Genomic DNA, 20,617 nt, shown 5'->3' with positions numbered 1-20,617 from the left:
GAGCTATTTAGTTTATTTATTTCTTCCTGAGTGAACTTCGGTAATTTGTATCTTTTGTGGAATCCATGAAAGTTGTCTTATTTATTGGCATGTAATTATTCATGATATTCTCTTATTATTATTTTACATAAACAGCCTCAGTGTTTTTCACCTGTGTCATCTCTGTTAAATATGAATGCGGGCTGTATATTTTTGGATACCTTTCCTCTTACATTGTTTTGCTTGCTTGTTCTTTAATTATATGTTATACATGAAAGTTATCTTACCAGAAGTCAAGACCAGTTAAAGAACACTTTCATAGAATCCACAGGCTCTTTGCTCCTCTTTCCTGTACGGTAATAGGTGGCAGAGCCCCTTAGATAAGCACCTAATAAATGGGGTGAGGGGTGTCAGGGCCAGGCACCGACAGATGGTCCAAATATGTCAGGGGTCTTTATATCAATCTAAGATCCGTCCAAACCAAAGCATGGAGATGTAGAAGTGAGATAGGTGTGCTCAGTCTTTCTAGAAAAGGTGGAGGGGTTGGCTTTTAGAGTTCCTGCAGCCTCACCTATAAGGATGGATGGAACGTGGGGAAGCTGTAGCTAGCCCGGTGTCTGCATGTTGTTGTGACATAGGTGAGTGGGACTAGGGGACCGATGGAAGCCTTGGGATGCGATAACCAGACGGAAAGAGGAAAATACAGTGAAGTCTTGCAGACATCAAGTCAGCTGCAAACTGGCCCCAGGTGGGTGTACTTTAGTGCTCGCCTTTCAAGTGAACACACCCAAAGGGCCAACCTGGACAGAACCGGGCAAAGCAAAACTGAGCCCAGACAGAGGTCATTGTGAATCAGAGCTGCAACAGACGGCTGGAATTAAAAATCCAGGTCATAGGAAACAGCAGCGGGCTTGTGAGCCAAGCCCCTTTGGAATTTTACTGAGTGAGCGGTGACCCTCCCCCCCCAGGGGTGAGATTGTGGGCGAGCTGGAAATGTTTGGCAGAAACTTTAAACCCAGGGGGTGACACTGAAAGGTAAGCCATCCCCAGGGACCAGCATCGGATGTCACAAAGGACAACATGAGGGACAGGGCAGCATCTGGAGAGGCTCCTCAACAGTGGGACGCAGAGCCAAGGACGAGAGAGGAGCATAAAGACTGTGTGTGACAAAATAATTAGAAGTTGGGAGAAGGGTTTATCTGGAGGAAAAGCAGTTGCAGAGAAACGGTTATTGTGTGGGCCCTGGAATGTCGGCGGCCTCGCCAGCCCTGGGAGCAAATGAGGCTGTGTCACTATTAATGCCCAGCTTGGAGTCCCAGGGGCCCCACCTGCTCACACAGGACCTCAGCTGGCGTCCTGGGAGTCCTCAGGGCAGGATGTCACCTGTGCCCAGGTACACTGTGGCTCCTGTTCTTCCTTTGGCTGTGTTGTTACTCCTCACTCCCTCCTCCCCTTGCTGTCCCCTGGCTGTCAGTGTGTCCCCAGAGCCCTACATTGCCCTCTTCCCCCTAGGGCCCTGGGGCTTGCGCTGCTTACTCTGCTGTATGTACCTCATCACTTGGGTCCCAGCGCCTCCCATAGGCTTTTGAAACATGCTCCCTTGACGTCCATCCTTCACCCTGTGCTCTGAGGCTCATGAGGGCATGGTGCAGATACTACGCCCGCCCTTCTTTTGTCATTGCCTCCTTGCTTACTCTCCCCTCCCAGCTGTCCGCCAGGGCCTGTGCACAAAGCACCTCCTTCTTACCCTTTCAACTGCCCCCTTGCCTGCCCATTTGGCAACTGGTACAAACAGGCAATGGAAAAATGAACGCGTCCCTGGGCTAAGAGCCACCTCTGGATCCCAGTTTGGGTGGAGTTAGGTCACACTGCCAAATTTCCAGGACTAATGGAAAGGATGTAAATTAGCTAAGTACTTTATGGTCTCTCTTGTCGTGGTCTGAATATTTTGGTTCCAGTAACCAGTTCGGTGAAGCAAGAAATAGTCTTTAGCAGGACCTCTCAAACTTTAATTTGCACCAGACCACACCTGAGGGTCTGTTAAAATGCAGAATCTGATTCTGTAGGTCTGGGGTGGGGCCTGAGATTCTGCATTTCTAGATCGTTCCCACCCCATTTCTGTTCACTATGCTCTAAAGAAAACCCTTCAACAAAGAAGCCATGACTGGCCTTTTTGTTTCTCTGCGCTGGTGATGTCACGTTTTGGTTACATATCACACCAGCGCTTACTCACATATGAAAATAAACGTGCTGTTCGTTGTCACACTTTTTACAGGGATTGGCGTGTGGATGGCCCACTTTGAAATTAGTTACAGTTGACCAGCACTCCCGGAAGGATGCTCTTGAACTTCTCTCTATATCTTCGCTTCTCTAACTGTGGTCTATGGGCCAGGAGCATTGGCATCACCTGGGAACTTGTTAGAGATGCAGACCCTCGGGCCCCGCCCTGGACCTAGACAGACTGAATTAGGAATCATATTTTAGCACGATCCCCAGGATGTGTGTGTGTGCGTGTGTGTGTGTGTGTGTGTGTGTGTGCGCGCATATTAATATTCGCGAAGCCCTGCCCTCTAGAACACAGGGTACTGGAATGGTAGCTGCTGGTTTAGTCACTTTAGGAAAAGGTACACTCTCTTTGTTCTGATTTTTAAAAAAGGCAATTAAAAGATTAATTTTAGCAGTACATTTTTTCTTTCTTTTGTTTTTCTCGATCCTAAACTCAAATGATTAGCAGCCCAAACCAAGTAATACAAAATGATTAGACAGGAAACTGGGTTAATGTGACTTCCAGTCATTTTGATAGCCTTTCCAGTGTAATAAGGAGTAGAGCTGACCGTTGTGGAATCAGGTTATGTTAATTTATCTGAATTGTCGCAGCAGAGAGGAGCTGAACCCATTAGAGGTAATAACGGCAAAATGCCTGTGTGGTTACCGAGTTTATTAGCTCGCACCAGTCAGAGAATCCTGGGATCAGTGAGCAGGATGGTGGTCTGTCTCCCCTGAAGAGCTATATGCCTACACTTGCTGGCATGTTTCCCTTACTGTTCTGTCCAACTGGTTTTGTGTTTTGATTGCTATATGAATGACAAATTTGCCCTGGAGAGTAACATTTAGCCTCATATCCTCCTTGGATTTGGGAGAAAATCCGAGGTTAGAAGGCCTGTTTTCTTTTAGAGAGGGAAGAAAACAAACACAGTTTGAGTGCCTGCTGTGTGCTAAGCCGTGTGCTGGGCACCTTCAGCATGAGTGAGAGATCAGGTTTGGCACATGTGGAAACTGAGGCACAGAGAGGTTATAGTACGTTCCCAAGGTCACACAGCTAATAAGAGTCTGGTAGAGCCAGGATTTAAATGAGGTCATCTGACCCCTTGTTTAGTGTTCTTCGCACAACTCTAAAATGAAGCTTTCACGGCTCTCCTCTACCTGTCTCAGTTACTCTTTATAAAATGCTGCTTTGGCAAATATCCTTGTAGTCAGTGGATACCTGTGATCATACTTTGTTTCACCTCACTTATTCAATCTATTGAGGAGGTCTGTTGTGTGACGTCTACCAGTGCTGGAAGTAGTTACTCTCAATTATTTACAACGAGAGCTGGAAGACTCAGACTTGACACAGGCGTTTGATGTTCAGGCTGGGAACTGCTTCCCTGAATCTCTAGTGCCTACTGCATGTAATAGGGGGCAGTAGGGGGATTTACATAATCCATGGTCTCTGCTTTTGGAGAGTTTAATTTTAGGCAAGAGGGAGAATATTTACACCTATGAACATGAGGTAAAGATGAGCTAAGATGTGCCAAAAGGAGGCCAGGTGTTCCACAGCCACGCGCCGGCATTGGGTCTCAAGCATTTATACTAAATGTTGGTTTAATGAAATGGCTAGGTCTTTGGAGGAGGGAGCTATGCCTGTGAACTTGCGAGGTCAGGGATAGTTTGGTGATGGATATGGATCTTAGGTCTTACAAGATGGTAAGGCTTGGATGGGTGGGAGGAGGGAAGGTCAAGTGGGGTTGGGAATGGGTGGGGGCCGCCTGATTGTGGAGGGCCTTACATATCAAGCTGTGGATGGTAATAGGGAGCCATTGTAGGTTCTTGAGCAGAGGAGCGGCTCAGCCAAAGCAGTGCTTGTATGTGTGGGGCTGGATTGGCATTGGTGGGAAAACGTATAAGCATTTGTATTTGTGGTGTATGAGGCAAAAGGAGCAGTATTGTTAAATCAAGACTGGTTTAGGAAGTTAACAGGAAAACAATGCTACGAGAGCATCTTTTCTCTATGTCACTTCCTGGGATGCTGTGGGCTTGGTGACCGAGGACTGGGAATTAGGATGTTCCAGTTTTATTGTCTATCCCTTCGTTAATTATTTACTGGTGATGTGGGGATAGAGTAGGGGTTATTATCCAACATAGTATTGTCGAACCATATGAAATTTCCATTTTTTTCATAAGTCAAAATGGGTAGAATTACCGGCAATTTCATATGATTTCATTTACTCGACTTTGAGGTCGTTGGGGATGTGTGGATGTGGGGCCGCCTTTGGCTTTCTGGTCGGGGCAGTTAGGGTAGGTACCCAGATGACGCTGCTTATAAGTAGCCTGAAAGTACTCAGTGTGCTCTTGTCTTTGGGAGTGAGATCATTCCTGGAGACTGAGCCCAGGGCTCATGGGATGTGTTATGTTCTTTTTCTCTCTAATAGCTGCTCTCCCCAACCAAGGACCAGACATTCAGCATCCTCTATTCTGTTACCTTTGCAGAAGAAAATTTTGCTCTGGACGAAGAATTTTAAAGGAGGGAGGAGGGCTTGTGGAAGAGAGGATAAAAATATTTGCATCTCGGTTGTTTTCGTAGTTTGATGCAGACAGAACCTAGTTAAGATGGGAGAGAAGGGGTACTGAGTTCTCACGCTTGCCTCAGGCCGCCGAAGTTTTAAATGAGTTTGGGAACGTCTGGACAGTGGACTGACCATGCTTGATGGTGGTGTGGTGGAGGCCGGGCTGTTCTGCATTCACGTCCTTTGCCTCTGCACCCTGGGATGGGGGCCACTCTTGTGGAGCCTCTCCTGGGTTCACGGATGGGGTGTTCCCAGATTGCTCTCTTAACAAGCAGGAATGAGGGCTGGTTCTGAGGTCGGGTCCACTGAAACTGGCTGGACATAGCATCCCAGGGAGTGTGCCCCTTTTGGCCCTGACTCTGGGTACCATGGGGCCAAGTCATCTGTCATCACACCCAAACTCCACAACTTCATGGTCTGAGACCGTGAGTCCACTGGTTCCATCACGATTTGCCTCCGTGTCATCCTAAGTTGCCACTCAACATGCGAGCCCCGACAGTGTTCGTCCTGTTCCACGAGTATTGTCCTTTGCTTCGCTGACATCCCGAATGCTCCCTTGTCTTCCTGGTTCTCTCTTGAAAATCCCTCTCCTCTCCCTTCCTCGGAATAAGAAATCTCTTCCATTTATTTAGCCTTCAAGTACGTATCGAGGGTCCCACTCTGTGAGAAGCACCATAAGGAAAACAAATGAGAAAAAACATTGGTCTTTTCATGTACACGCATTTGAAGGTCACCTTCCTTAGCACCTGTCCTCGATTTTTCCAATGAGAAGACACAACTGGTACCACTGCTGTGCATCTCTCTTTCCTCTTCTTTTCTGAAGAAAAGAAGGAACAGCTATCCAGAAATAGTTAAACCGTAAACGTGATTTTTAAGCTCCTAAGTTTATGGCATGTGGGAAGATCAGTAGCAGCCACCACTTGTCATCTAATCTGACACCTGTGTCTAGATGGAAATCATCTCGGAACAGATTGCATGTTATAATTAAAAAACAGAAAAACATTCTGTGTAAATATGCTCCGCCAAATTGCCCATCCTGGCACCACTGGGGTTTGCGCCACAATTCAAACGCACTTAAAATATTATTTTTAACTTCTCTCTAAAGGAAGCATAAACAGCAGATTCCTGCATGTAGGATATGACATATGGACGCTGTGGGGTAACTTTAATAACTCGCAGCCCACCCTCCCGGTTTAACTGAGCTACACATTCTTTCATTTTCCTGTTTCTTTTCCTGACCTGGACACTTTATTCTGCCTGGGTACAGTTGACCAGGAAATACAAAGTCTCGTTGTACACATTTATTGAGTTTATTTGGAAATACAATGAGAATGAACACATTCTCATTTTTAAAGTTCTGAACAATCACATGACCTTGGCGTCTTTCCTTTTTTCATTTATTTTTTTAATAATAAGAGGAGAAACCTTTTGGAGAAGAAAGTTTCTATACCTAGACTAAAACCTTTAATTTTCTTGTTTTTTTTTTTTTTTTTTACAACCCCAGTGCAAAAGAATCTCAGTCAGAATTTTAAGAAATGCCCACGATGTCATGTTGGTCCATGAGTTCTGGTGACGCCAGGCGTAGCTGAGCACAGCAGAATTTTACCTCATCAGTAGATTACATCGCTACCAAAATGAAATGGTCCTACAGAAGAGATATTAAGATCGCGAGGACAGTATCGGTAACTGGCAATCACTGTGCCCTGACTGTGTGTGTCAAGCGTGGCTTTAAGTGAACGATAATTATTTTATTTACACTTCATGAAAACCCTGGGAGGAAGGTGTTAGCATTTCTCCTTTATAGATGAAAAAGAACCAAAACGTGAGTAATTTGCCCAAGTGCGCACATGTAGTTAGTAGCCACGGCAGGTTTTAAATCCAGATTTGTCTCAAACTCTGTGACCATCATCTTGTCACATATCACCTCATCTCGAGTGGGTTAGAAGTTGAGCTGACAAAACTTGGGTCCTTTGAAGTTCCAGAATGTTCTGACTTCTTATTGGTATTCCCTGAGCGGCAAACCTTGGGCCTTTTATCTCAGCTGCAGATTCTTGAAGGTCAACTCACTTTAGGGTAGCAGGAGTTGTGTTCTCAGGGTCAGGCCTCCCCACTGATGGCTCCCCGGGCATGGCCCAACCTGGGAGTCCCTGGGAGAACTAGAGGAACGAGCTCAGGCTCCATGCTGACTCTGTTCTTTGCTCTTGGCCTCTCACAGGGGAGCCTGGGTCTTAGTCTCCATTGTTTCAAGCAGACTCTCAAAGATCCCTCTTGTAAACTATAATAGAGTCAGTACTCTTTAGTAAAGTCTTGGCGAAGGCCGGAGAGCTCTTTGAACCCATTTTGATTAACGCTGTGTTGTCATTTTCCTCTTGCAGGACATCGAGGCCTATGTGACCATTCTCTAAAATATTTAAGCTCGAGAATCATGGAGCGGAAGCTGCAGGGCTCATGGCTGCCTGCTGGCCGAGGGAATCTGGAGAAACTGTCCCCGGGAACACGCAGCTCCGTGGTGCCCGTGCTCGGCCCTCAGAATGGCTCTCACTCCACCCATGCTGAGAACAGCCCTCTGAAGCCCAGGGTGGTGACTGTGGTGAGGCTGGGCGGACACCCGCTGCGGAAGATCACCCTGCTCCTCAACAGGCGGTCAGTGCAGACCTTCGAGCAGCTCTTGGCGGACGTCTCAGAGGCCTTGGGCTTTCCGAGATGGAAGAGCGATCGTGTGAGAAAACTGTTTAACCTCAAGGGCAAAGAAATCAGAAGCGTCTCTGATTTCTTCAGGGAAGGGGATGCTTTCATAGCCGTGGGCAAAGAACCACTGACATTGAAGAACATTCAGGTGGCCATAGAAGAACTGTACCCCAGTAAAGCCCGGGCCTTGACATTGACCCAGCACAGCCGGGTCCCTTCTCCGAGGCTGAGAAGCAGACTTTATTGCAAGGCTGTCAAAGGGGGTCACCACTGTGGGGAGACGGAGACCACCAAGAGCTGCATTGAGGCTGCTGGGTCCAAGGCGGCGGTCAGACACCAGGAGAAGGCCCCCGGGGAGCCGGTGCCAGAGGACAGGGCGAAGACCCCGAAGAAGTGGGCGAGGGGGAATTGGGAGCCCGAACCCGGGAGCAAGCCTCCTAGAGAAGCCGCCTTAGAGAGGCATGTGAATGGAGAGAAGCACCTGGGGGTGGAGATTGAGAGGACCTCAGGTGAAATTATCAGGTGTGAGAAGTGCAAGAGAGAGAGAGAGCTCCAGCAGAGCCTGCAGAGGGAGAGGCTGTCCCTGGGGACCAGCGAGCTGGACATAGGCAAGTGCCAACGGTATAACGTGGAGAAGCTGGTGAGGACCAGGAGCTGCAGGAGGTCCCCCGAGGCCAACCCGCAGGGTGGGGAGGAACAGTGGAAGGGTGACAGCCACAGGAGCAGTCCCAGGAACCCCACTCAGGAGATGAGGCGGCCCAGCAAGAACACAGACAAGAAAGAGGACAGAGACCCCGGAGGCCAGGAAGGTCATCTGCAAGGAGCAGCCAAGGCTAAGAAGGATCTTGTGGAAGCTCAACCTGTCAGAGAGGAAGGCCGGAGGGACGGGAAGAAAGACACCAGGAACAAGCATGGTGGATGGCTTCTCAGGGAGCACCAGGCTGACTCCGAGAAGCTTCCCAGGACCAGAGGGGAGGAGCAGGAGGAAGAAAAGGAGAAAAAGCCATGTGCGTCAGGAGGGAGAAAGGTGCTTTCCAAAGATGACCAACTTGGAAGGGTAGAAAAGGAGCCCAAGACAAGGCCGGAAGAAAGCAAGCCAGAGAGGCCTGGTGGCCGGAAGCGGCGGCCAGCGGGCATCATCTCGGCCGACGTGGAGAAGCACTATGAGCCGGGCCGGGTCATTGGGGACGGGAACTTCGCCGTGGTGAAGGAGTGCCGGCACCGAGAGACCAGGCAGGCCTACGCCATGAAGATCATTGACAAGTCCAAACTCAAAGGAAAGGAGGACATGGTTGACAGTGAGATCTTCATTATCCAGAGCCTCTCTCATCCCAACATAGTGAAACTGCATGAAGTCTACGAAACGGAAACGGAAATCTACCTGATCATGGAGTACGTGCAGGGCGGAGACCTTTTCGATGCCATCATAGAAAGTGTCAAGTTCCCAGAGCATGACGCTGCCCTCATGCTCATGGACTTGTGTAAGGCGCTCGTCCACATGCACGACAAGAGCATTGTCCACCGGGATCTGAAGCCAGAGAACCTGCTGGTAAGCCCTGACCTTGCCGCTGTGGGAGAGGGTGTTTATAAAATGCGAGATACAAGAAATTATCTCATACTCCGTCACTCTTACTCGCTAGAATACTATCTTTATGCTATTGTAACATACTCATTCCAGTATCTACAACTTTGGTTATAGTTCATAAGTTGCTGAGATAAATTGGGTTTGATGAAATTATTGAAAAGGAAACCTTCCAATTTAAATAAAATGGAATGTGTTTCCTCATCCTTGGGAGAAAAATACTTTTGCCTTAACAATGACCAGGTGGACTTATTTCTTGGGCATTTGCACAAAGGCTGGCTCAGGTATCAGGGTGTCTACTGGTAGCAGCTTCCCCTGCAGGCTTTGTGCTCACCCTCCCATTGAAACTACCCCTGATCCTTTTGCAGATAACTTCTTGCCACGAGAATTCAAAAGGCTCATCACGGCAGGTACCTGCGTGTGGAGTGGACAAGAGGCAGGCTCTGGAGTCAGATAACCTGACTTTCAATCCTGGCTTTCTTAGCTGCTTGCTCTAGAATCAGTCCTTCACCTTTCTGGGCCTGAATCTCCTCATTTATTAAAGAGAAATAGTAATAGTACCTATCTGGGAAGGCTGAGTGAGGATTGAGCACAGGAAAAGGGGAGGAGACCCTGACAATGGGAGCTGGCCTCGCCACGGCTCAGCTGGAGTGTTTTCCTGATGAACACAAACAATTTTGCAGAACACCAACCTCTGACCATGAGGAATCAGGATAAAAGCAAGACCCTTTTTATAATCATGTCCAAATGCAGATAAGAAAAAGATTGTCCAAACCACAAACATGGCCAAATACCCCTCTTCTGGCTACTGTGAGCGACTGCTTCACTAGATGAGAATCACTCAGACGCCCAGTCATAGAATTCCCCTCTCTTCCTGAGAGTATTTAATTCCAAGCAGAACCTACCTTTTCGAACCCTCCCCCAACCCACCTAACACAGCTCAAATCTTTCAGTAGATACCCCAATCCCAGTGGTGTGCATTCTCCATTGATGCCATGAGTCAGGAAACCCAGGGTGTTCCTGAATTACAAGCGTGTTCCTGGTGGTCTTTGTTAGGACAGCAGACTTACACTGTCTCCCTCTGGCGCCTTTATCCCACCTTCTTCTTCATAGCCTTGCTCACCAGCTCGTAATTCTGCATTAATTCTTCTGTTTTCTTTCTCCTCTGACTGGAAAGAAGATTGGTTCTATGACAACAGAAACTTCATTCTATTCAGATTGTACCCTGAAACCTAGGACGGTTCTGTCACATGGTAGACATCCGTTAATTATTAGTTGGATGAATAAATGAATACGGGCAGAGCAGGCTGCCTGGGAGAGAGTGAGCACTCCGTCCGTGGCAGCTGCTGTCATTACTATCAGCAGCTCTGATATTAAGTGGGTATCATGACTAAGCACTCAAAGCCGGATTGCTGAAGGCAAAGCAATAGTGAATGGAGGCCATGATCTTGATGGGCCACATTTTTTTAGGGGGAGAAGGGCATGGATTTAGCCTGTTTTTTTAAAAAAAATTCAATGGCTGTCCACCCAGCCTGGAAACGTCATGTCGGTAAATGCTCCCACCAGGAGAATGAAACACTGAGTGAGTCAAGCTAATTATCTGGTGAAATGAGGTCTGCGTTGACCGCTGAGTCAAGTAAATTTGTTGTTGCCCGAATTCATAGAATTACAGAAGTTTGAGTGGTTTCTTGAGTGGTTTGAATTACCATCAAATAACCCTCCCTTTGAAAATTTTTTATTTTTTGCGTTAGCTGAGTGTCTCCATCCTTTGCTTGCTTTTTATTTCTGTCTTCTGGGTCTGAGCGCAAGTAATCTGCATGCATGATGTGTTGTATGCTGTTTCTCACGGCTACTTTAGACCAGCCACAAAGTGGTGTTGTTTAATGACCCTCTGAAGTATTCCCCAAATGGTCTCCGCATGAGAGGTTCTGACCGGAGGCCTGGGCTGGTCTCATGAGCTGAGCACTTTGAGCTTGTGCTCTCGAAAGAATCATCACTGTTATACAGGTTCCGTGTTATACCAGGAAGCAGGAAGAGAGCATTTACTCTATGGGATCATTTTCCTTTGGGGACAGTCGTCTGAGCTTGTATTTTCTCAGCAAGGTTCTGGAACCAATCTGTTGAGCTGGCCCATCTCTTGGACAATAGAGACTCTCCCTTGTGTTAAGGGACTGATCAGCAGGTTTCGAAGTGGAGAAAGTCATAACCAGTTTAGACTGCATTGAGAAGTTCCCTTTAGGAAGTCGAAAATTGCAAGGTCAAGATTTAGTGTGGACAAGCTGACTGCCTCAGAGAAGTCATCTGACAGCTCTTCGTAGATTTAATTGTCAGTAAATATATGTTTCGGGTGTCCTTAAGGGCAGTGAAGTGTGTTTGTGTGTTGTGTGAGTGTGTTTGTGTGTATGTGTGTTCTGAGAAGCAAAACTTCAGAATAGCTATACTTTTCAGTCTATATACTTCAGTTGTCTATTGGTATTAAAAGTATCTGATATTTAGATCCTTTTTCTGAATTTGAAGAAAGCCTACTTTTTTATTTTCAAATAAAAACTTTTTTTTTTTTTTTTTTGTGGTGGTATGGGCCCTTCAGAAACTGCGAACAGCTGCGTATTTGAGTCATCTTTTGCGGAATAGGTTAATATCTTTTCTCCATATGGATAATTCTATCAGTTTGCATTTATCAAAACAAACAGGCCTGTCACATTTGTAAACCGTTTGTCCTTTTTTCTGGGCGAGTAAAGTTCAACGTATTGTTATGTCAGAAATCTGAACACTAACGTTAGTGCTCTTTGCTTTTTTCAGCCAGATCTGGATTTTGCTAGATTTGACAATGGGATCATTGCCTGGGTTTAGAAAGGTGCCATCTCTAAACTTGCTGATATAAAAATGGTATTGAAAACTTCGTAGGTCGACTAGGATTTAATATTAGTAAATATCACCATGGTGATTACCGTCTATCAATTGTTGCTTTCAGAGACTTTCTGAATATACTAAGAGCTCTTAATGAATATAGCAAGCTTATTATCATTGTTTTAATCAACAGGAATATTTGTATCTGATAACCGGGCCCCGGAATCAAATTTTGGGCCGATATTACTGTTTATTTATTTCTATGGATCACATTTCCTGATAAGGTGCTAGTTGTCCTCTTCCCTTTGGGTTATTTTGACTCATGAGATCTTGCAAAAGAAGTTTTAATGATGAGAATTTCCAGCCTGCAGAAATATCAGTGTTAATTGCTTCTGCCAGTGTGTGCTCCCTTGGCGGGGTTGGGTTATGCTGTGTGGTGTTGCCTGAGCCCTGGGAGGAGGGGAAGAAGCAAACAGGAGCCGGAGAGGTAAGAGGATCAGACCAGCCCACGCAGAATGGGAAGTAGACAGGCCAGGTTAGTTATGGCCAACAGAGGACATACTACATCTTGCAAAGAAAGCTGAGTGGGGGTGAGGAGAGACCGAAGAGGTGTCAGACAGGAGCAAGGTCATTTGAAAAATTCTGTTCCAGAGTAAGGGAGAGGTGGGACATGTTCCCAGTTTGGAAATAGGGCTGAAAGAACCGAGATGGGTAGGCAGACACTAAAGCTCAGGAGTGCCTGGAGCAGAGACCTTTGAAATGGTGGCGGGGGCAGGTCACAGAGAGGTGAGGGACAAAAGTTGTACCCTCTTTCTCGCCTCTTGATGGTTCTTGGAAGGAACAGACTCTTCCAGATTTTTAAGTGCTGAATGTGACTAGGACAGGGCAGTGATCAGCGTCTCAAGGGTGGCAAAGAAAATCTAGAAGGATAAAAAATGGCCAAACAAATGGGCCCTCCTTGCCCATTCTTTCTCTTAAAGACAATTGCAATTAGACAACTAGACCTGAGGCCTTGGAAACATGAAGAGATTCACTGACTTGCTTCCTCAGATTAAAGACATTTTGAAAATAAAGGGTTTTAAGAAATCTAATCGTAGACCCTCAAATGGCTCACAAGGAATCAGTCTCTTAGACAGGTAACGACACACAGGAACACAGGTATTAAGAGGACAATGGGAAATTGTTGTGATTTACTAAATGAACGTGTTCAATTGCTGTGTTCATTTTAATTCCCTAAGTTCTTTTTCCACTTCCACTTTGACATATGAGAAGGATGCAGGGAGTCTTGCTCTGTTCGTTGGTGCTTCTGCAGTGTGTGATCCTCACCGAGCAGCATGGCTTCTCTTCTGCCAGCTCCGATTTCAGTCTCCTGCTCCCTTAGCTTCTAAGACGGAGCTGTCCATGTCCTCTCATTAATAGCCCAAGTATTCATGAATGCATTTATATACCGACCGCGTTAATTAAGAAATGGGTAACAACTTCGAAGCATATCTTGTTAGGAATACTTAATAAAATCTAGAAATGTGGATTACAGCAGTAACGTGAAGTCAAAGAAAAAGTACAGTGGTCTAGGGCTTTAGGTCATTGGCTACTATTGATCAAGTCAGCAATAAGATAGGTTTATAAGAGAATCTCTCTCGAGAGTATCAAGGCGAATTCTGCAGTTATGACTTTAGATTTATATCTGTGAGAGTGGCTTTCAGTGTCCATTTAAACAGTTTCCAGGAAAATAAAAAGTACTCATATGGTCAGTGAATCCACATGTTGTCCATATAGCCAGAGATTTCAAGAAATTGCTTACAAGTTTTCAAAATTCTAGATTCTGGGTCATCTCACTGACTGAGGTTTTCTTCCTTCTGTCAGTTCCTTTTGAAATCGTCACCTAACAGAGAGGATGTCTGATCATTTACTGTCTGCAGTAAATGATCAACAGCAAAGGGAGCTTTACAGCATGATTCATAGTTACTCACCTTGTTGAATATCTTCTGAAATTGTGACTCCATTCTCCCGAGGAGTCCTGAAATTTAGGTCATTTAGTAAATCACAACAATCTCCTATTGTCCTCTTAATACCTGAGTTTCTGTGTGTTGTCACCTGTCTAAGAGACTGACTTCTTATGAGCCATTTGAGGGTCTACGATTAAATTTCTTAAAACTCTTCATTTTCAAAATGTCTTTAATCTGAGGAGGCAAGTCAGTGAACCTCTTCACGTTTCCAAGGCCTCAGGTCTAGTTGTCTAATTGCAATAACATGAAGCCCCCTGGTTCTATTTCCGCTTCCTCCAGACGTCCTATACATTAGGGGTTATGTAAGTGTAAGAAGAGGAAGGGTAGAAAGAAGGAAGGTGATAGAGAGATTGAAATAGAGATAGAGTCAGAGACAGAAATAGAAATAGAGAGGGCAGAAAACTCAGTCTTGGTCCTTAATTCTTTCATTCCTGCATTAAACCTTGCCAATGTTCTGACTGAGCCTTCTTATGAAGTATTCAGTAGAACTGGCATTCAGTGTAGACATGGATATATTATTAATTCCTCTCCATCCTTCAATTTCCAATGTACCATTTTGGGCCAAGATGCTCCATTTTTCCATATTTAGATAAAACTCTTAAAATCCCTTCAGTCCAATGAATAGAAATTTAGAATCAGGTTGAAGGATCATTTGTCTAGGAATCTCCTGCAGGCTGCATGCACCCCGAGCATTTGGCCCATGGTACCTCCTTGGGATGTGAATTTCCCTTCAAGGAACCACTTCTGAATTTTTTGACCCTCTCCGATCTCAGGGCACCACTGGAGGCCCATGAATGAATATTTAATGGTGACCATAACAATAATAATTCTGTTTGAAATAACTTTGGTTTTACTGGGTGAGATGTTGAACATGGGCATTTTGACAAATTACTTGCATGGCCATATAATTATGGGCTTGGCGTTCCGTGTAGGTTGCTTATCTTTCCCAGGAGGCAGTTGGAAGCAGAACCATAAGGTAAAGATGTGTGTCTATTGTCTGTGTCTGCCTCCAGGGGGAGCAGGATGAATTGCAGGGGCTGAGGAGAGGATAGGAGGGGGAGAGAACACTCTTGCTGGCTCCCCTAGTTACAGCTGAGCTACCTTCCGGCTGCAGTACGACTACCTGGCTAACGGTATAACTCGGCGCTTCTCAAAACTTTCCTGTGCACAAGAATCACCTGGGATCCTGATAAAATGCAGGTGCTGATTTAGGCTGGGGGCTCTGAAACACTGCCTTTCTGAGAAGCCCGGGCTGGGCCCGCCTTTCCTGAAGCATGGTTGCCCAGAGGCTGGATAGAATCTGGGTTCTGTTGGCAAGGAAGGCAGTCGTGGGCAGGCACCAGCAGTGACTGCCATTGAACCTGAACATGAATGTGAGAACTACCTGTGCTCGGGTACAGGAGCAAACACTGTGTGTGCTTGTCCACCCCGGAGGCTATGCAGACTGCTCTGTCCCATGGGGCAGGTAGGTGGGTAGGAAGATGTGACTGAGGGAGGTGCAGGCCTTACGGTTGGGCCCTGCGGTCTGTTTAGTCTTGTGTGCCAGCCAGTCAGGGGAGGCGCTTCCTATGTTTGTTTAAGTTTCAGGCTCCGTGCTGCGTAAGGTTCTTTGGCCGCCGCATTTCCCCATGCTTTGGCTTATGCTTTGGCCTCTGTTTTAGGCTCACCTTGGCCCTTTAGCCAGGTACAGTGGGTGGGGCACGGGAAACTTTCAAAAGACACATTTTCCTAGGATAGGACACTTTTGAGATGTTCAGTTGTGTTTTCTCCTGGGGACTCTGCCCAGCGGCCAGGACTTTTGGTACTTCTCCCCACAGGGAAGTGCCTAGGACAGCAACTGCCTGCCACTACGGACAGTGGACCTCTTGGAGCGGGAGGGGGGACAGAGGCTGCCCACACGGTGCCCCGTCTGGGTCCCTTCAGCCTCTCGCTGAGGGGCTGGCTCAGGGCCCAGTGGGGCTTCTGCTCAGGCACTGGGCCATTTCTGGGCCAGCCTACGACCTCCCCGTCACTCCTTCCCATCTCCATGGTGGGGTCATTGGGAGGCCTTGGAATCCTCTTTCAGGAATTTTGGGGGGACTGCTGGTAGAGGGTAAATCTGGGAGAGGACGGCTTTCAGGGAAGTGTGGATAAGAAGCACTTGCCAGGCTTGTTCCTAAAGTCACCCCAAACTTCACGGTGGTTCTCTTGGATCTCTCAGGGGCCCCCAACTTCACAGAAAGGCCTATTGAGCCTCCCCATCATATAGGGCAAGGCATCTCTCAAATGCCTTTCTCAGCCTGCTTTCATTACCCTGCCCTGGTGGAGAGAAGTGAACCCGTTACTCTGGTTGGCAGACCACCCTGTCCTCCCGCCCTGACCCATGGCTGGTCCCCCTTTGTCCAACTGTGGCTGTCTCTTTGATAACCACGCCCTCTGAGCTTGGCTTCCAGAGGGGGCTGGGGACTGGAGTGGGGAATAAGGGGCCCCTCCCTGATACCTTGATACTGTCTAGCCTCATAAAATCTTATCACAAAGAAGCTCATTCAAAGGGCTGTGCCAAGCACAACCTTCTGGTTCCAGCTTCTCTCTTCCCCTAGTTTACCTAGTTTTTGAGTTCAGATTTTGTCTATAAGTTTGTCCGTTACATGCAAATCAAGCTCCACCTACCTCAGCAGTCAGAGGGGCAGGTGAGAGCTGTTCAGCTCTGAGGGACTTAGGCGTGACTACATGGCGGTAATGTTTCCTATATTACCGCAGGTAAAGGTTTAGTCTTAATCCATGTCAGGGACTCATGGTGGAGAAGGGAAGAAGGGGACTGAGAAATTCTTCATTTCCATTTACCTAAGTAATTAAAGGGGACCGAACTGTACCCAAGATGGTAGCGGAGCATGGTGCTCACTGACATAGCTCCTTGTGCTACCCATGGTATAGGCCCCAGGCAGTAGGTATGCTTACCCTGCTCCAAAGCAGGGGAGGAGTCCAGACACAGGGAGGTTGAGTAACTGGCTCAGAGTCACCCCGCAAAGAAGGAGAAGTGGGGTTCGAAACTCAGGACCCACCCATCCTCTTGAGCACTGTGCTCGACTGGCACTGGGCGGTGGCTTCTCTTAACTTTTTCTTGCTGTTCCTGAATGCAAACACCAAGCTGAAAAGGATGCTTTATTGCCACGTGGCTTCGGATCCTGGTAGTTTGTAGCATAACAGCAAGTCGGGTCCGCTCGGGAAGTCTAGAGACTACTCTCTCAGTTTGTAGGTGATGAAGTGGGTTCAGAATGGCTTGTTTGAGGCCAAATGGCTCGTTTAGGTTATAAGCAGAGATGAAACAAAAATCCAGGTAAATTTCAATCCCAGTTCTGAATTCTTTTGCATAAAACGTGTCAAGAACTCAGTTACATGTCTTTGGATGAGATGATGTATTTCCCGAGAAAGTTTAATGCCAAGTATGGACTTTGGTCCTTTGAGAGTGGGGGAGCTGAGTAGGTTTCAGTATCGGGGGGTGGGGGGGGGCGCTGAGGAGCTAGTGGGGAGGGGCACACTCTAAGCAAAGACAAGGAAATCACTCTTTGGGCCAAGCATGTGTAACTACCTTTCTACGTACCTCAATTGTCTTTCACCTCGATTGTCTTTCACGTAGTTACTTTAGTCTGAACCTGATGATTATGGCCTTATTTCCACTGTCTAACACCAGGGTTCTCTCCATGGGCAGCATTGGCATTTGGGGCTGGATGATTCTTTGTTGTGGGGCCTGTCCTGGGTGCTGGAGGTGGCTTAGCAGCATGCTGGCTTCTACCCACTTGGTTCTGTAGCAGCTCCCAATTGTGACAACCAAAAATGTCTTCGGACACTGTCAAATATCCCCAGGTGGTGTCGGTGATGGAGGATTGTCCCTGGTGGAGAACCACTGCCTAGGCTTTGTTGCACTGTGATATCGAAAATTTCCTAACTGGGTGCTTTCACCCAGTTAGAGCCCACGACCCGTAATTGTCATGTGATGTCGACATGATGGTCACTAATCTTTGTGCTTTACATTTCCTAGAATTCTCTCACTGACCCTATGGGGAAGGCCTCCCTATCTATATTCATGTGTAACTGAGGTTACATTAAACTGAGGGACTCTTGGAGGTCGGCCCGCTGGGCGTTTCTGAGCTCAGAGCCCCTGTCGTGGTCACTAGGATGCACTGTCTTTTTCACCTGGCGGGTGGTAAATGTGTGGCCAGCCCGGCTGATGAGGGAATGGGTGCCCAGCTGTGGGTGCTTCCCAGTCACATCCCGTAGACTCCTATTCAGCAGCCTGTTTTGCATCGCCAGCTCGCTGTCTGATGCGATGAACATCGCAAACTCAAGATGCTCTAACTGATTTCACCTGCACCCTGCGCCTCTCCCAGAGTTCCCCAACCCGAGATGGCTCCGTCAACACATAGATACACAGTCTAAATGTGTACAGTATGAAGATACTGTATCTCCCGACTTAACGCAAAAGCAAACTTGTTTTTTCCACCTCCTTTCACCTACTACCCCGTTTTTATGATTCACACACACACACACACACACACCCTTGAACATGGTGTCTACACTCGCCATGTGCAGTTCCCATTCTATCCTGAACCCCAGGCAGGCTCTCATCCCCATGCCGTCCTGAAACCACCCTTGTCTGTCAGAAAGAAAGATGGGGCCACCACCGACCCAGCTGCTCTGCTCGGGGAGCTCAGTGTCACCCACGAGTCCTCCCTTCCCTCATCCTCACATTCGGTGCATTCTCTAGTCGCGTGTCTACCTTTGGGATGACACTCCCCATCTCCACGGCACTTAGCAAGACCAGTCCATCGTCAGTCACCTCTTGCCGAGAGTATGGCGTTCACCTCCTCTCTGGCCCTTCCTCTTCCTCGAAAGCCGATCTTCTCCAAACGTAGGTCAGAACCTAACTCCTCTGTTTAGAGCTGTCGGCTTTCCATCCCATGCAAAATAAAGGCCAAGTTCATTCCCACGGCCTACAAGGTCCTGCACGATGGGACCTCTGCCTGCCACTCCAAGCTCCACTCCAACCGCCCACTTCCCGACTCACTCCTCTCCCACCCCTACCTGTGGCATGGCCCCTGGACCTTTGCTCTTGCTCTTTCCTCCACCTGAAAAGCTTGCTTCTCAGATTGTAACATGGCTCACCCCTGATTTTTTCCAAATGTTTCTTTCTCGGTGAGTCTTTCCTTAACTACCCTTTTAAAACACCACGCCCTGCCGCTGTCTGTCCCAGCATTGTCCAACAGAAAGTTGCTGGAAATGTCCTATGTCTCCACCGCCCGATACAGAAGCCACTAACTGCACGAGCACTTGAACTGCACCTTGGATATCTGAGAAACTGAACTTTAAATGTTACTTAAAAGTAAATAGCCACATGTGGTTAGCGGATACCGTAATAGACAATGTGGCTTTTATCCCACTTTTACTTTTTCATAACGCTTATCGCTTACTTGACATTACATATTCATTTGAATATTATTTATTATTCAAAGGCTTCATAAAAGCAAGGGGTTTATTTGTTTCATTCACTAGTCATAGGACCAAAACAGTGCCTGGCACACAGCAGGCATATAATTGATGTTTGTTGAATGAATATGAAATGTTAAGTAGAAAAAACTGGTATGATAATGGAAACACCGAAAGACTGTCATAGGCCTGTCATGTGACGGGTTCCAGGGAAGACTTTGTCCCCACTGCTTTTTTTTTTTTTTTTGTCATTCTTTTGTATTATAGTATCTTTTGCGATAGAAATCTAAATTGATTTTAGACATTGGCATTTTGATGTGCATTGGTTTGTAAGATCAAATCGGTCCTCACAGCCAGTTGAAAATGGAATCATGGAAGAAAAGGGCAGAAGAACCATAAAGGGTCAAATAAGAAGTTGGCCAAGGTAAATGAGCTTTACATCAAGTAATTTTTCTCAAGGCCGTCTCTTGCTGTTTGGTCTATACTCTGCTGCCATCTTCTGTTCAGAGATGATAACTGCAAGATCACATTTAAATTGATTTAGGATCGAAGGAGGGAATGGAGGAGGCTAATGGTTCCTCTCGAAGCTTTGAGACCATCCAGATGTTTTCTGGGTGCTTATGTAAGTAGTATAGACCACGTGGATTCAAATAGGGTACTTCGGTGTGGCTGGAAAAGGGGGTGATGGATGCAGATGTATGCAGATAGTCATGACAGTTCTATGCAAATTCATCTCTATGACTCTTTCAGTTAGAGGGCAGCTGAAAGCAGAGCCGGGGAGGGACCACGACCCAGAGCCCTGAGGGTAGAGAGACCAGGAGAGAGAGAAATGGGGACGTGGGTGAGGGCGAGGTCGGGTGTGTGCACCTTTTTCCTCTACCCTCCTAGGTTTTGTGCCGGGGATCTTGCAAATTCAACTGACAGATTAACAAGAGAGAAGCAAGAGTTTCCTTATGTGTACATTGTACACACCGGCAGGAGAAACTCAGTGATGAGCAACTCAAAGGTGTGGTTAGAACTTGAGGCTTATGTCGCACTTTATCAAAGAACAATGAATGTTTAGAGAAATGACAAGACAAAGGAAGAGGGATTTGTGTTTTTTTAGAGGTGGCAAACTGAGGAAGGTAAATGTGTGGGGGAAGCTAGTGGAAAATAAGAGGTGGGTTAGTAAGGTTAGTCATGCAGATGCCTCTCTCAGTACGTCTCTGGGCTGATGGCAGTCTCTG

General features: G+C 46.9%; 1 protein-coding gene across 4 annotated transcripts in view; it reads left to right on the top strand.

Annotated features, from left to right (window-relative positions):
• Positions 1-20,617, top strand: part of DCLK3 (doublecortin like kinase 3) — a 70,127-nt gene that overhangs the window by 37,771 nt on the left and 11,739 nt on the right. For 3 of the 4 annotated variants that reach the window (XM_016124039.2, XM_016124043.2, XM_036219515.1), the window contains exon 2: positions 7,181-9,042. In XM_016124039.2, the coding sequence (XP_015979525.2) occupies positions 7,181-9,042 (1,862 nt within the window). Of the gene's footprint in view, positions 1-4,637; positions 6,488-7,180; positions 9,043-20,617 lie in introns of those variants that run through there. The other variant, XM_016124042.2, reaches the window with a different exon arrangement.

Source organism: Rousettus aegyptiacus, unplaced genomic scaffold (assembly GCF_014176215.1).
Source record: "Rousettus aegyptiacus isolate mRouAeg1 unplaced genomic scaffold, mRouAeg1.p scaffold_m13_p_4, whole genome shotgun sequence".
Lineage (NCBI taxonomy): Eukaryota > Metazoa > Chordata > Mammalia > Chiroptera > Pteropodidae > Rousettus > Rousettus aegyptiacus.
The sequence above is the reverse complement of the archived record's forward strand: the minus strand, read 5'-3'. Positions and strand labels throughout refer to the sequence as shown.